Source organism: Diadema antillarum, unplaced genomic scaffold (genome assembly GCF_040938485.1).
Source record: "Diadema antillarum isolate AM-2024a unplaced genomic scaffold, OU_Dant_1.0 seq00000581_RagTag, whole genome shotgun sequence".
Taxonomy (NCBI): Eukaryota; Metazoa; Echinodermata; class Echinoidea; order Diadematoida; family Diadematidae; genus Diadema; species Diadema antillarum.
The window spans coordinates 309,281-325,818 of record NW_027271515.1 but is presented as its reverse complement, the minus strand read 5'-3'; the positions used below and the strand labels follow the sequence as shown (position 1 = coordinate 325,818).

At 39.0% G+C, this 16,538-nt stretch overlaps 1 protein-coding gene across 1 annotated transcript; it reads right to left on the bottom strand.

The window, feature by feature from the left end:
* Positions 1–3,724: 3,724 nt before the first annotated feature.
* LOC139735465 (neuronal acetylcholine receptor subunit alpha-2-like) lies at positions 3,725–13,433 on the bottom strand. Its single transcript, XM_071646221.1, has 8 exons — positions 13,410–13,433; positions 12,804–12,913; positions 11,522–11,640; positions 8,513–8,557; positions 7,924–8,030; positions 6,594–6,726; positions 4,936–5,460; positions 3,725–3,841 (listed from the first exon to the last, which is right to left on the bottom strand). Exons 2-8 carry the CDS (start codon positions 12,865–12,867, stop codon positions 3,725–3,727), a joined length of 1,110 nt encoding a protein of 369 aa, XP_071502322.1. The 5' UTR covers positions 12,868–12,913; positions 13,410–13,433.
* Positions 13,434–16,538: the final 3,105 nt, after the last annotated feature.

Sequence of the window (16,538 nt, the reverse complement as noted above, 5' to 3'; positions counted from 1 at the left end):
GTACTCAGTTTGTTGGTATAGATAAATCGTTATCTATAAGGCCGTCACTATCTTGATTAGAATTGTACGATTTGATAAGCAAAAATGACAAGAATTCCATGTTTTGTCAGCTGAAATACAAAAAAATTGATAAAAAAATTCATTACATTTAAATCACCCTCAAAAGACCCCTTTTAAGGGCTTGAAAAGCATATCATGTGAACTTTGCTTAAAGTTTCTACCGGGATGGGGTTGGGGTTGAACACTAGTCTTTTTCAGAAATTAGGGGCGCAATTTTCGCGCTTGCCCCGGGCGCCGTTTTCCCTAGATACGCCACTGTATGTATTATGTTCAAATTGAATTGAAATCTCCCGTAAGATGATAGAACGCCGCTCTATCATCTTTGCTACCACCATATTTCTAGTAACCTGATCATTCTGATATGTTTGTGCTCAACTATATAGCAAGATCGAGAACAACCAGTGCCTTTGTGGAGAGGTGTAACTGTAACACGGTACGAGCTCTATTCGAGTCAAATAAGTACACTCGACAGTATTGATTGTGGGCACTTCACTTACCGCGTTTGCGGAGTCGAGTTCGTTATGTAGGCGCTATCAGTCACGTTGATAATTTGTGTTGATGTAGGCCTATGTTTGATTTGATTCATTTTCCTCGTTTCTATAAAGAAGGAATCCGTCAAAATACCCCGGATGTTTGACTCTCCATGATAGCCAACTTCTTGTTTTTGTTTTGTTTTGTTTTTGTTTTAAATGACTTCACTTTTTATGACATTTTCCAAATACATGTAGTAGGGACCTACACTATTTTTTGATATGATGTCACAAAGCACTTATTGTGACATCATCACGCGCTGCTCCGTACGGTCTCTGTCGGCTAGCCGGCTCTCTCTAGCTCCGCAACATCGCATTTACCGCACATCTCGGCTCGTAATATGCGCTTAAGATAGAATGACAAAATGCCGACATATTTCTTACCAACTACGACAACAACGACGACAACGACGTCAACAGCAACAACAACAACAAAATCTACTGAAGAGAAAAAGGAAAAGTATCTGTTGCAGAGAAGAAAAAGGAGGAATGCACGTCCGGTACTTATCCACTAACAAGAACTCCGCGGTATTTTCCTCGTATAATACACATGAATTCATATCATTATACAAATTAATCTTACTTTGGAAAAGGTTGAAAGGCGGCGACCTAACCACACGCACACGCAATTCCCTCCCCCCTTTTTTTTTTCGCCTTCTCAATCATAGGACGGCGACCGCCCCATCGCCCCTCCCTTGCTATACCGATGCCTGGAACTAAAAGGCTTAATCACCGACCCTTTCCCTGCCACGAAATCAACAGATTAGAAAAAAAAAAATGTACTAGCTGTGATAATTCTTCTAAAGGATTGCGAACTCAGAGACATATTAGTTTTGAATTCAATTTTTCTCTCTTTAATGATTTCATTGTCAAGTTGAAACGGCTGAAAGTTACATGATTTATCTTGTACTGATAATTATACATGAGGAGATTCCAGTGGCGTATCTAGGGAAAACGGCGCCCGGGGCAAGCGCGAAAAGTGCGCCCCTAATTTCTGAAAAAGTGTTCAACCCCAACCCCATCCCGGTAGGGACTTTAAAAAAAGGTCCACATGATATGCTTTTTCAAGCACCTAAGAGGGGTCTTTTGAGGGTGATTTAAATGAAATAAATTTTGATGAATTTTGGCGAGCGAGCGCAGCGAGCGAGCCGAAATTTTTGTATTTCAGCTTACAAAACATGGAATTCATGTCATTTTTTCTTATCAAATCTTACAATTCTAATCTAGATATAGTGACGGCCTTATAGATAACGATTTATACCAACAAACTAAGGACTTTATAAAATACTCTAAATTTCGTGGTTCCTGTATACATCATGCACACACGAATCAAAAGTTTAAAGTCATCATTTGGTACAGTGGGTGATGCAATTCTTTTGTGTAAAATAACAATGAAAGAAAATCTGAAGCAATACATGAAACACACGGGAAGACTCTAGACAGAGCTTAAAGTGCTCGCTGCCCTTGTGTCGCAGAAGAATGTTTGATACAGTGCACTCCAATTATAACAAACAGTTATAACGAAATTCTAGTTTCAATGAAATAAAAATTAAGGCCGCAATATTATTGGCTCTATGTATTTCTATTATTTGTTCAGTTATAACGAAATTTCGATATAATGAAAGACAACTGCCGGTCCCGAGAACTTCGTTATAACGGGAGTCCACTGTAATATCAAACAGAAGGGACGCAACCTTTGCACCAAATATGCTGTGCCAGCGAATCCCCAGACATTGTAAAGTACAATTGCATCACCAGACTGTTGAACATGATAGCATGCAGAGGAAAATAACATTATAACATCCAGGTTCGTGTTATACCAATATTGTGCAACAAGCAAAGAAAAACAGAAAGGGGCAGAATCACTTTTCTATATCAGGGATTCGTTATATCCGGGAATTTCTCGGTAGCTGACGTAATACCGTTGACATTGGACAAGAATGGGGCAAGTTTGCCGCGATTATGATCAAAGAATGTACACTGCAAGTTCAGTCACGTCAGACAGGTCGTGAAGCACATCTAGAAGACAATCTGTCAAAGCTTTCTTGGATTCACATTTGCTCGTTATTTTCTAGTTATTCCCCATTCGGAAACTCCCAAATTGGAGAGTGCTAGTCAGAGTTTATAATCCTACATGTCTGCAATACCCATGTCAAACAATGTCTTTGAGGTTTTGACATTATCTTTTTTTAATTGATTTGTGGCGAACGAGCGCAGCGAGCGAGCCGAATTTTTTTGTATTTCAGCTTACAAAACATGGAATTCGGAATTCTTGTGTAAACACAATAAACATTGTTATTTGTTCGCGTCATCATGTTTTGTTTTTATCTTCTTTGATTTGGTTTTCTGCCCCCTTCTCCCTCCCCCCCCCCCCCCTCCCCGGTCCGGGCGAGTCTTTTTTTTTTTCTTCTTCTTCTTTTTTTTTTTTTCTTCTTCTTCTTCTTCCCCCCCCCCCCCCGTTTTTTGCGCCCCCAAGGAGTGGCGCCCATGGCACGTGCCCCCCTTGCCCCCCCCCCCCCCCCTAGATACGCCACTGGGAGATTCTAAAAGGTCAAAGAACTATATTGTGTCAAACTGCCTATCTGCAGGCTAAGTTCTCAAAGAGGACATTAATCCGAAAACAATACAACTGTGACGGCTGTTACCTTTACAATACACGGACATCGAAATTTCGAAACACGATACAATCCAATTCTTGCTTGTTCACAAAATAGCTGATTTGAAATTGAAAGAGCAAATCAAAGTGATGCCTTCTCAAGTTCCTCTTGAATCATTTGCTCCTGTTAAACCCACAAAATTGTTAGGAAAGATGATACCCTGTACATATATCAACACATTGCAAATCTTAGAATATACTTTTAATCACATTGTATAATGAGTATAGTATAAATTTAAAGTGGAAAAATCTCTTTTGTCTACATGCAGTAAGATTGAAATCTGCTTCAGCAAAATGTCTAATACTGGTATAAAATGAATGGCGAATCTGTTTATCGAGGAAATAATACTGACATAATTCTACCAAATCAATCCCTAGAATTTACATCAACAAGCAATGCGGCTGCTGAACTTAACGCGATATTCCAGTGCTTGATTATGATTATGTACAGTTTCACTGACGTCGTTGTTCAGATAGTTTAGATGAAAAGAGCTGCAGTGATCACAGCCAGAAGCAGCATCGTCACGACCAGGAGTCCGATGTCGACAAACAGACAAGTGCGACGCCGTCTGTCGTCGCTTGCAGGTGTCTCGTCCTGTGAGAGACAGACAGACAGACGGACAGACAGACAGACAGAGAAAACAACAACATTAAAATGCTTCTTATTTCAGTACCAATGATGGGCATCTCGAACGAAGTCTCACAGCTGTAATCATATTCAAATACCTCATCATAAACATTTTGTTGCAGAACTTCCTCGGATGTACTCTAAATTAAAATATCATATTGCTATAGGACCTATACATTTCGCTGCTGCTGCCGACTGAGTTACCGAACAAAGTAAGCAGTTACTTTTCCTCGGCACCCTATAGACACTGCTATTATGTGCATGAGTAACAAATCGCGATTTTGTAGCAGCACTATTGAGCGCATGCGAATGTTGCAGTTTGTGATTCTACTTTGTCAGAGTAGATAGGAGATTTGGACTTGGATTTGGACACTTACAGAGCAGAACTTGATGACACGAAGAGACAGAGAAATTCTGAAATATGTCATGTTCTACATCAGAAGAATGGTTACTTTTGTGTTCAATTAAATTGATTATACGTTGCATGCAGTCATTATTACTTTTCGTGTTGTAATTTTCTTCATGAATTGGATATTTCGATTCTTCTTCAGTAAAGTCGACCAACTTCTACGTGGTATGTATGCCCCTAAATTCAAACGATGATTATCATGCTGAATCTGCAGATACATTGTATCTTCATACCAGCACACATCAATTTCCTATTCTGCTTGTGGAAATACATTGTATTACCCTTGTTGAAGATGTGATTCAGATAAGATTCATTAATGCTTTCAGCCATCTATAGAAGAAATGACTCCTGGGCACCGTTTCACGAAAGTTGTCAGCGCTGACAAGTTGTCAGTCACTGACAATTACCATAGTATAACAGTCAGTGACAAGAGCGTCTCAACCAATCAAAACCAATGATTTTACTGAAATAGTCAGGACTGACAAGTTGTCAGCGCTGACTATATTGAAACACCCTTCCCCCCCCCCCCCCAGTATGCAGATGTACGCTGTTATTTGGTGGTTTAATAGAAGAGTGACACTTTTTTGTTGACGGATCAAATGGTCACGAGTTTAGAATACGACGAAGTTCAAAATTATAAGGTGAAACGAACCTTCTCCTGTAGAACTAGATGTTCACGGACATGGCTCCGAGATGCGGGACTACTAGTACTGGCATTGCAGGCGAACAGGAGGGCGTTGATGACGATGATGATGGCAGAGAGCACCATACCAGCCAGCAGATACCGTCCGAGTCTCGTGGTCATGTAAGCCGGCACTTCTCCGCTGAGAGCCATTGCCTGCACGACCAGGGCGACGGACACAAGCCCGGCGAAGACGATTCGCTTTCCGTAAGCCGCCGGTGTCATGAGGAAGACGGCAACGATGAGCCAGACGTTGATGACGGCTGGTCCAACGAGGGCGCTGGCATTTCTGCGTCTGATGACGATCGTGCAGTCGAGCATTTCGTACTCTTCCGGGCAGCACTCGTACAGTTGCTGACGTACCGTGACGGGAGCACGGACGAGTTCCCAAGTAGGGTTCGGAAGGTAGCTTGCGACGTCTACATGGTCAAAGAGAGGGGACAGACGGATGGTGTATGTACTCTGCGTCCAGGATAGCCATGTCAAGGTGCATTTCTGGATATTGAAGTGACGAAAGAAAAAAAAATCTGTGTTTATGATTCAGAAATATAATGCAGATAATGATTATGTGGCCAGCCTTTCAGTCTAAGCATTACTACTTGTTACAGGGACACTGCATGGGAATGTAACATTTCTGATAATTATCTCTAGATTGATTAGATTATTGTGATTTAATTTTTGGAATATCGATCATGCTTGGCACCAACGCTATGATGCTTTAATTACCCATGTACGTCTTATATAAAAATGGCGTGTCACGAATCGGTAAACTTCTGTTATGAATGGGCAAACTTCAGTCATTAATATTCCTCAGACGAAAATAATGAAACACACATTATATACAGACAGGCACATATTTTCTGTTGTAAATTGAGTTTAGGGGAATGAAACCAAAATATACATTTGGATTGAGTGAATGCAGCAATGTAATTAGTAGAACACATCAGTGACAGTTTGAAGAAAACTGGACAGGCCATTGAAAAGTTACGAATTTTAAAGTTAAGGTGCCACCATCACCGAATGAGAAGACTACAGTATTTCGTAACGTCACTTCTGAAAAAACGGTTTTAAGAAAACAAAGACAATTTGACATATTCTATTCCTTTCTAGCATTCTGGAAGAGCCCTTTATTTGTGTACCTCTTTAAGCTGTTTAGAGAGCAGAGGGAATATCATTACCCTTAGCATTTTTATGTCAGGAACAAGTCAAGGGAATGCTTACCTTTTAACAAATATGAAATTAAGTTATATTCTTTTTACACTTTGTGTTGTTTCCATGCATGACGTTAGAAAATGATGTCTGAATAGTCTTCTCATCCAGCGATGATGGATCCAAAACTTTAAGAGTTCGTAACCTTTCAATGAATTTATTGTCCGATTTTCTTCAAACTTTCATTGATGTGTGCTAACATAAATACTAGTATTGCTGCATCCATCAATCCACGTGTCTATTTACGTTTCGTTCCTCTTAATAATTATGTGCATAATAATGATAATAATAATAATAATTATTATCATGTGCATCATATAAATCAGTTTAAAACCAGAATTTGACTAACCTGAATACATTTCGCAATGAAAACTATCTAAAGTGTCGGTTATTCAAAGAACGAGATGATTCCGCCATACCTGCATGTCGTAAGGGTACATGGAGATATCAAACACACAGGTAGTCTTGAGGATAGAGGCAGGGAAGATGCTCACATGTCCAGTGTAATAGACTCGTGCGTTCAGGTCAGGTATTAAGTCTTTAGAACCCAAGCTGTAGAAAATAGTTGAAAAATAATCGAACAACTAACTCCTACAAACTTTCACGCTGATTTCACGAAACAGTGATATATTACAACCACAATGCATACCGAGGTTACACTTCGTTATTCTGGAGGTTCGCTTATCCAAAAACGAAAAAGGTTTGTTGTTCCGAATGTTCGTTATTCCGAAAACGAAATGAGGTTCGTAATTCCGGAGGCTCGTTAGTACGCACCTTCTTTTCATTTTCGAATTAACGAGCCTTATCCCTGCTTATTTTCGAACAAACGAAACTTATTTCATTTTCGGATGACCTAACCTTCGGAATAGCGCACATCACCCGAATTCACTGGAATCATGTCCTGGCGTCTCTATTCTACCAAAATAAATGACCAAAACACAAAATTTCGCTAGATTTCTTGACAGAATGAAATCAAAAGTATAAGCCTGCATCCCCTATCGAAGTTTGTTAAATTGCAATAATCTATTCTGATTTAATCTGATTTTGAGCAAGAATGGTTTCTAGAAAGTGAATTATTGACCAAACATATATATTTTATAGTTCCGTTCGAAGCATTTCGCATCCCCAGTACTTCCATCTCCAGTTCTTTCATATAGCTTCATTTTATATGCACTGTATTAGGGAATCTTGTTACATATATAGGACCATGCAGCTCAAACTTGTCAAACTGGAGACATTGTTATATAGTTGAGATAATGATAAACATGTCTTTTCGCGAAAACTATATACATTAATTTCATTAATATGTAAAATATACAGTCATGCAGCGCACCCCCGTTATAACGAAGTCCCCGGTAACGACGGTTTACTTTCGTTATATCGGCATTTCGTTATAGCTAACAATTTTAGTTCATACAGACTATGATTATAATTTTATTTGGGACCAGGATTTCTACTTTGTTGTAACGATAATTTCGTTACAAATGTGTTCTTTATAACGGGAGTGCACTGTACATAAGACAGTCGACATAGTTGAGGGGGCAACAAGGATGCCGTTGTGGTACATCCCCCCCCCCCCCCCCCGTGCGGAATCTGAAAAACTAGTTCAATTTGTCTTGCTATAGAAATAAGAAAGGATGTTTTCTAAGTCTTACAAATTGATAACATTATTCCTCTTTCAATGTCAATGAAAGTGACGGCAAGAGGTGTCAAAAAGTTTCCATGCTCTTGGTGTTCGCTTTCACGAACCTGTTTGACACCACGATGTCGGGAATCCATAGTTTCTTGACGGGAATATCCACCTCGGAGACGTTGAAATCCTCAGGATTCCAAGCCAGACGTGAATCATCCCACGACTTGAAGACATGGCCACGAAAAATGGGGAGAAAGATGAGACCTTACTGATGGATCTGAATGAGGGAGGGGGGGTATTTCATAAAGCTGTTCTTAAAGTTACGAACTTCTTAAGAATGACTGGTGATCAGTTCTGATAGGTATGGCTCATCAGAACGTAATCCAGTCGTTCTTAAGTCGTCCTTGATTTTAAGAACAGCTTTATGATCCCCCCCCCCCGTGGATTTCACAAGAAGTATTGTGATTGTTCTAAAATAACTCTCTAAGTGAAAAAATTATATATCTCCAGAAATGTGTTCTTACTTGCTTAAAATGCTCAACATCGTATAAGTCACTATTTTGATGAATCTTCGACATACGAGACCGCGGGTTGAATGTTGGCATCAAGTGAGTTGCTACTGATATTGAATTCTAGAGGATATAAAAAATCAATCAATCAAACAAACAAACAAACAAAAAGGACTGTGTTTTACTGTTTACTTACCATTTGCTGATAAGCGGACACTTCCATTGAATTCCCGAACAAATCCTGCAAATGTTGGTGGCAAAAGGAATCATCTATGTTTATGATATGAAAGAGGTTCGTGTAAGGTGAATCTCTTTCATATTCACAGTTTTACATAGACCCCCCCCCTAGCTGTAAAGCGATCTAAGATATCTTATGCTTGTTCAATTACTTGCTAACGAATATAGTGTTGTTTTGCTTGTCAGCCCTATGTTTTTGTATATACACTCACTTAATATGCAAATGTGATGGAATATGAATGTGAAACCTGAACTGGAGATTGATATGTACCATCGAAGTAAAACAAGTCTTCGATAGTGATAATATGCGCCAGAATTCATTCGGTACAGAAAATGATAAAGAAACAGAAGTTTCTATCGTTTTCTGTGACGATGGAGAGACTATTGCCATCTACATGCACCCACTTTACCTGGCAAACATTTCCACAGCATTTAGGTTTAAAGGGGATGGCTAGTAACTGATCAGTGGGAATCAGGGGGAATGCTGGGGGATGATTGTTCCAATCCTTGTGGGATTCAGTTAAGAGTGCGTTATAATATATCTATCGTTGTGTGAAAATTAACGTTCCGTTAACGATCGGCCCGTCACTGTACAGGCATACTAACCTGGAAACATTAGATTGTATACATTACTTGAATACGAGGCCAATCTGAAGCAAATAATTTTCACACAACAATATTATATCGTACTCTTAAATGAATCCCACAAGGATTGGAACAATCATCCCCTAGCATTCCCAATGATTCCCACTGATCAGTTACTCTCTAAAAAATCGAGTGAAAATATTCACTCTTTAAGGAGTGAATGAATACAAAAAAAAGGAGTGAATTAAGAGTAATATTGGAGTGAATTTTGAGTGAAATGTTCATTTTCACTCGTTTAGAGTGACCTCAGGGATCACTCCAAAATCTTCGAGTGATCCCTGAGGTCACTCCAAAATGAGTGAAAATTAACATTTTCATTCACAATTCACTCCAATTTCACTCTTAATTCACTCTTTTTTGTATTCACTCCTTAAAGGGTAATTATTTTCACTCGACTTTTTTTAGAGAATACTAGCCATCCCATTAAACGCCAAATCAGCTGTCTGGACTCATAGTAATGGTTTGCTTTTAAAGCTTTGATTTTAAAAGTTGCGATCATAGGATAACACCAAAAGCATCATTTTTCATTCTTCCAGAATATACTCCTTTTCGTTTTACGAATCTCCGCCATACGTCTTTATCTTCTTCCTCTTCTTCCTTTTTTTTCATGTTCTGCCTGTTTTACGTGCACCTCTTTCAATGCGGAAATCATTATTGCTTTATTGAGTTTTAGTTTCTTGTTGTGGTCTTTTGTCAAGACTATTATAGTAATACGGGAATCGTACCAACAATTTGCCACACCCTGCATTATTTACACAGGCAAGCGCAAAGTCAGTGAAAACTTGAGCATATCATAATATGCATGTATGATGTAGATTTTATATAGCTTATGATATTACATAAAAACTTAATAGTAAATAACTTCACGTATTGTTTCAACTCGAACGCACAAACGCACACACACACACTCTCTCTCTCTCTCAATCTATCTATTCATCTATATACTATCCGTCTATCTATCTATCTGTATATCTACACTGCAAAAACGTCGGTGTTAGATTTAACACCACGGATGTTAAATCTAACACCGATCAAACTTCAATAAAGGACCACACCCACAGGTATTAAAAATGCACTGTGATGGTGTTGAAAAGTGTTCACCTGACCTTGACACTGTACCTGGTGTTATTTTGACACTGTACTGGTGTTAATTCAAAAATGACACCACATGGTGTTGATTTGATATTTGTTGGTGTTAATATCAATGGTTTAACACCCGTCCAGCTTCAATAAGAGACCACACCAGCTGGTGTTACTTTGGTGTAAATTTATTTTCACATTTTTTCAAAAATCTAGTATTTTAATGCAAAATTCTTTATCGTCTTGTTTAAATTAAAAATCAACAAGAAGTGCAGTTACTAAGAAACTCTTCAAAAAACAGTTTAAAATTTGGAAATGACACCCGGAGGTGTTAATTTAACACCATAAATGAGCACCGAAAATTTAACACCAGCTCGGTGTTCACTATTTAACACCGGTCTTTTTGCAGTGTATCTATATCTCTCTCTATCTGTCTATATATATATATATATAGTATACATTTATATATATGTTTATGTATATATCACAGATATATAACATATATATATACATATAAATATATATACATGTATACAGTATACGTATGTATCACATACTACTATATATAACATAATGTAGTCTATTATATCTGTCAATCGATCAATCTATCACGATACGCCTATAATATTATACTAATGATGCACAGGATAGAGTGTGTTAGTGTGCGCCGAGTGCATGTTTGCAACCGTTGTCAATACTCGAGAGTGAGCCGCACCTTCACTAACGCCACGAAATAATCCTGTGCATCATTAGTTTTATAAAATGGGTCGAAAACTAACAGCATTATTCACGTACCTTTGTGGGTCAATACCAGTCAGCTACATGTAGCACTCGCTCAAAAGTCAAGATGTCCGAAGATGTTCGTCCCAAACATTTACGCACGTCGCACTCGGAAATCTCGCACACTCACCTAGTACTGTACGTACGTATAAGAGTATACGTACGCCACGTACTGTTATGCACAAGAAAGGCCGCCGGCTGTTGTGGCAGCCCGCGGCCCGAACTAGAAGTTGTTTACAGGATTGACAGCGCGTATAGTAGCGCGTGACGCACTTGTAACAACTGATTGAGTGCGCATTGCTAGTGTAAAACATTGTGACGTACGTCAACCAGGGAGGTGGAAGAGAGACTCTTCTTAGTGCTTACCTGAAGAAAATAATGCACGCACACGTGACTCATTTCAGCGCTTCCAATTGGCTACATTCTTGAACCCATTTTATAAATCCTTGTTAACAAAACTCACCACATTTGTGATAAACTGGAGGGTTAGAGCAAAAGAGACGTTGTTCACCGAGTCATATGAAGGCAGGTTCTCCTTGTCGTACAGACTCAAGAGGAGGTCTTTTAATTGAGTCTGTCGGCCTGTGTGTCAGGCAAGACATGGTGAAATCATCAGATTAATAATCGAGAAAGAGATAGATAACACGCGGAACGCAGTAGATGAATACATAGACAGACAGACAGACAGACACAAACACACACACATTCACACACACACACACACACACACACACCCACACACACACATATATATATATATATATATATATATATATATATATATTTTGTATTATATACATGAGTTGAGGAGAGGGAGGGTGAGTGTTGTTACAGCGGCATAGGAGTATTATGGATATACAATATATATTTAAAGAAAGATAGGGAAGGAGTGTTTTACACTTCCAAATAATAATGCAGGAGGGAAAAAACGATATTGTAGGAACAAAAAGGAATTGGTTACGAGATGTCTATGACACTGTAGTGAAAAAAAAGAAGAAAAGAGAAACAAGAAGAAGAAGAAGAAAAATGATTCGAAAAGCAACCAAAGTTTTGGAGGATAGAAGTTAATTTAACAGTACGATTGTCTTTGCGATAGATATTCAAAGTTGTTCTTTGTCGTTGTTGCTTTGGAGAATTGAATGAACTTAAACATCTAGTTTTCACATTTCACAACAAAATACAATACACATCAATACTGGACAAAAGAGTATCAACATCGAACAATCGAAACAATCGAAGCAATCGAAAGCTTAGAAAAATACAAAAAGTAGGTGCAGTGATGCATAGTAGATAAATAACACAAGGCTTGTAAATGAATAACAGAACAAAATACTTTAGTTCATACGGACAGGAACTGTGAAATATGATGAAATCAAAAAATGATTGGCGTTTGAAGTTTATGCTTTTTCATATCAAAATACAGATTTACATACTTTTACATAATTTCTTTTTAATTCAGTAATTCAATTGTTCAATATTGAATATTGAACATATTCAATTCAATGTTGTTCTGCACATTTTTAGTACTCTGTTTCATTTCCACATTGTGTTCATTTCATTTAGAAATACTGCACATTTTCCTCCGTACAAAATAAGAAAAATAAACAGACATAACAAAAGCATCATTCGACGGGCATGTGATCTCGTTTCATGCTGAAGGCACTCATGTGACGCGCATTTACAATATTGGCTAAATGGATTCAAATCATTCGTTTAGTAGAAAGGTTTGTTGAAGTTGAACTTACCTCCAAACGACCCTCCAATCATGATGGCCAGTGCCACGGCCACAAAGTACACACGAATGAGCATTCTGTAAAGCGAGCCCTGTGCAAGTGTTGAATCTGAACAAAAAGACCTAGAGGTAAACAACACCATCAGATATCTCCTCCATTACTAATTTATTTCTAAACTGGCGAATAGACCTTGTAGGTCTCACATCGACAACTTCGATAGACTTCCTTGCATCTCTTTAAAGTATGAAAATCACACAACATTCATAAGACTGATGTATACATATACGGCCATATCTTTTCCAGAAAACTTGATTTTTTTTTTCTTCAACCAAAACGAAAGCAAAACATTATTCTGTTAGGTACTCACACATTGGAAAGTTATAAGAATTAATGCGACAGTTTAAAATAAAATAGTGCTATGGGAGCACTTTTGTAGAGTACTGGGACAAAACTTTGCTAAGTTCTGCTGAATTTCCGCCCTTTGTGTTCACCATTTCAAGTATCGGGTATGCTTACAACTGCAAAATAATATGTTTTCTACTTTAGAGTAAATTGCGAGTAAATTCCATCAGAAGCACAAAAAGTGTCAACATCTATGAAAAAAAAAAATCTTCTTACCTTTCTTGGACGAGAAAACTATCACCTCCGCTTGTACTTACTAAAGTAATTCAGTGAGTGACGTCGAAATAAAGTGGCAGCTTTAATCATCCGAAGCTTTTCACGTGATGTGCCAGACACAAACCTCTGATTGTGATTGGCTGGCTGAATTTTGGAACTGCACCCACAGACTGTCACCTCATGACGCAAATCTCTCGTTTGAAGAGGCTACACCCCAGTAAATAATGCCAGTGCATATCTTGGCAATCAATGACTTAAAGTCAAAGATATAAAACACCTGTTTCTTGACCCTGGCCTAATCTAAGCATCAGTCATCGCCACAGCGCCACAGGAGGGGGGGGGGGGGGCACCGCGAGAGGAGGAGATTGTTTTGGTTTTGGCATGGGCCATGTAGCTCTAGTTTGCAGGCACAAACCCTTGTTGATCGTAAAGGAGTCTGCGTCAAGACTACTATATGCACCACTTCGGCACTGTCCCATAGGCCCTGTGTTGTAGCTTCTCCCAATTGCTGCAGTGTAGCGGTGCGTGTATTAGTCTTGGCGCATGCAGACTCCTATACGACCAACAAGGGTTTGTGCCTGCAAACTAATGTAGCTCCATGGTGCGTGTGTGTGTGTACGTGTGTGTGTGTGAGTGTAGACATTCAGCGTATGCAGACAGAGCATGCCTGTACTGTAGTGACCGGAACTATTGTCATTCCATTTTGCTCTCCCCTTCTCCCTCCCCCATCTCTCCCCCTCTCCCTCCCTCTCTCCCCCTCTCTCTCTCCCTCTCTCTCTCTCTCTCTCTCTCCCTCTCTCTCTCTTTCTCAATGATCCAGTCAGCAGGCTGATTGTAACCAGGGAGGTAGTCTCACCTCCCCGTTGTAACTCACTGCCAAATAGCACATTGTCAGCACCGGCAAACTGGCAATGCTCTCCTTCTTATTCCTGTATTTTCGTTATTTACGGGTCGATTTTTTTCGTTCGAAATGTAAAATGGATGACCATAGAATTTCTCAATAGAATATAAAATTAAAAACTTTAGAAAGGATAGAGAAAATTGAGTTCACTTTGAATGGTCTGCCACAGGCAGATATACTTATCATGCTCTTACGTAATACGACAGCTGCTTTCTCAACGATCCAGTCAGCAGGCTGATTGTAACCAGGGAGTAGTCTCACCTCCCCGTTGTAACTCACTGCCAAATAGCACATTGTCAGCACCGGCAAACTGGCAATGCTCTCCTTCTTATTCCTGCATTTTCGTTATTTACGGGTCAATTTTTTTCGTTCGAAATGTAAAATGGATGACCATAGAATTTCTCAATAGAATATAAAATTGAAAACTTTAAAAAGGATAGAGAAAATTGAGTTCACTTTGAATGGTCTGCCACAGGCAGATATCCTTATCATGCTCTTACGTAATACGACAGCTGCTGGAGTCATCAAACCCTGGCTTGGCCTTCAGGTTTGTCACGCCTGAGCAGAAAGTTTATTTGCAATGGACAAGTACTTCGACTCCCAACTCCCAAACGACAAATATACGCACCCCACTTTGGGTAAACCCAGTTGGGGACTCGCCTCAAACGAAGAATTGACGGCATGTTGAAAAGTGTAGACAGCGGTATACGGGTGCGTTCAATCTGGGCGGCAGTTCTTAAAAAGTTGATTTGATAGTCACTCTTGCTGGAAAGGCAACTTCCCATAGCAACGGCCAATCAGGAAGCTGGATTTTTGTTGTTACCATGACAATTGCCATTCCAGCAAAGAGTTGCTATCATATCAACTTTTTTTTTCTTTAAAAAAAAATGAAATGGGACCCTGATGTGCGCAGGGAAATTCATTTGCCCGAAAGAGATTGCATGTTAGTTCTCATATACAATTTTTTTGATGGGACAGCACTGCCTACGACCACAAACTGTTCATTGTTAATTGGTGTTTTGTTAGAAAAGCAGGTACTATTATCGTGTTCGAAGTTCCGGTAAGGAGGTAATATGATTATCTGGCAACTGTCAAGATGTGTTTTAAACACTGCTTGCCGAACTAGGAGCGTATCACATATCGCCTTTCAAGTGACAGGTCAAGTTGTTTGCTTATGGCTCGCTCCATTAATAGTCTCTGGACACGGTAAACACTCGCGATCCATACCATTGTTAACTTGGCTGTTTCCGCGCGATAGAAAGGTGTTTTACAATTAACGAGAAATGTCGCGGCGGCAACTTGTATGCCTCCGCCGTAATGCATAATTCTCCTAATAGGTCTATAGTACATGTGGACAAAGTGTGTTTGACAGTTTCACATAATTGGCAAAATATCAAAATGACATGTTTGTCACAAATGTGTTCAATATTTACCTTCCTTGACCTAGTTTTAATTGGATGAATGGGAGAGTAGGCCTATGTATTGGGGGATTTGGGGATTTGAGGACTTTTTACTTGACTCTGACCCTTTTATGAGTTTATGCATTAAGTAATTTTCAAGGTATGGAGAAAAAGTGCAATTTCTATATTGAATAGTAAATTGTTACCATTTTACCTGGCCTTTGACCCTATGACCCTAAAATTCATAGGAAAATCACTGTCAGGCAGAACACATGTAAATATGTGTTAAGTTTCAAGACAACTTGAGCCACTTCTGAGATATGGAGGAGGAAGTAAAGTTCAGCACTTTCACTTGATCTCTGACCTTTTGACCTGTGACCTGTTTGGCAAAAAAAAAAAAAAAAAAAAAAAAAAATTCCCAGAGAATATCTATCGGGTAATACATGTATCAAGTTTAAGAAAAAAGATCCTGCAGGCACTGCATAAATATGAGGGAAATAGTCAAATTTTGAAGAGTTGACCTTGACCTTTGACCACTGACCCCTAAATTCCTTAGATAATCACTGCCAGTCAGTACATGCATACATACTATATATGTGCCATGAAGATACCTTGAACCATTTCCAAGATGTGGAGAAATAAGTGAAATTTTAACATTTTCACTTGACCTTTGACCTCAAGACCCGAAACGCTCACCAGAGAATATCAATTAGGGAGTACATGTATATACATATACTAAGTTTCAAGAAAATGTCTTCAGGTATTGCATAGATATGGGGGAAATAGAGAAATTTTGAGCATTTGACCTTGAACTTTTGACTTTTGACC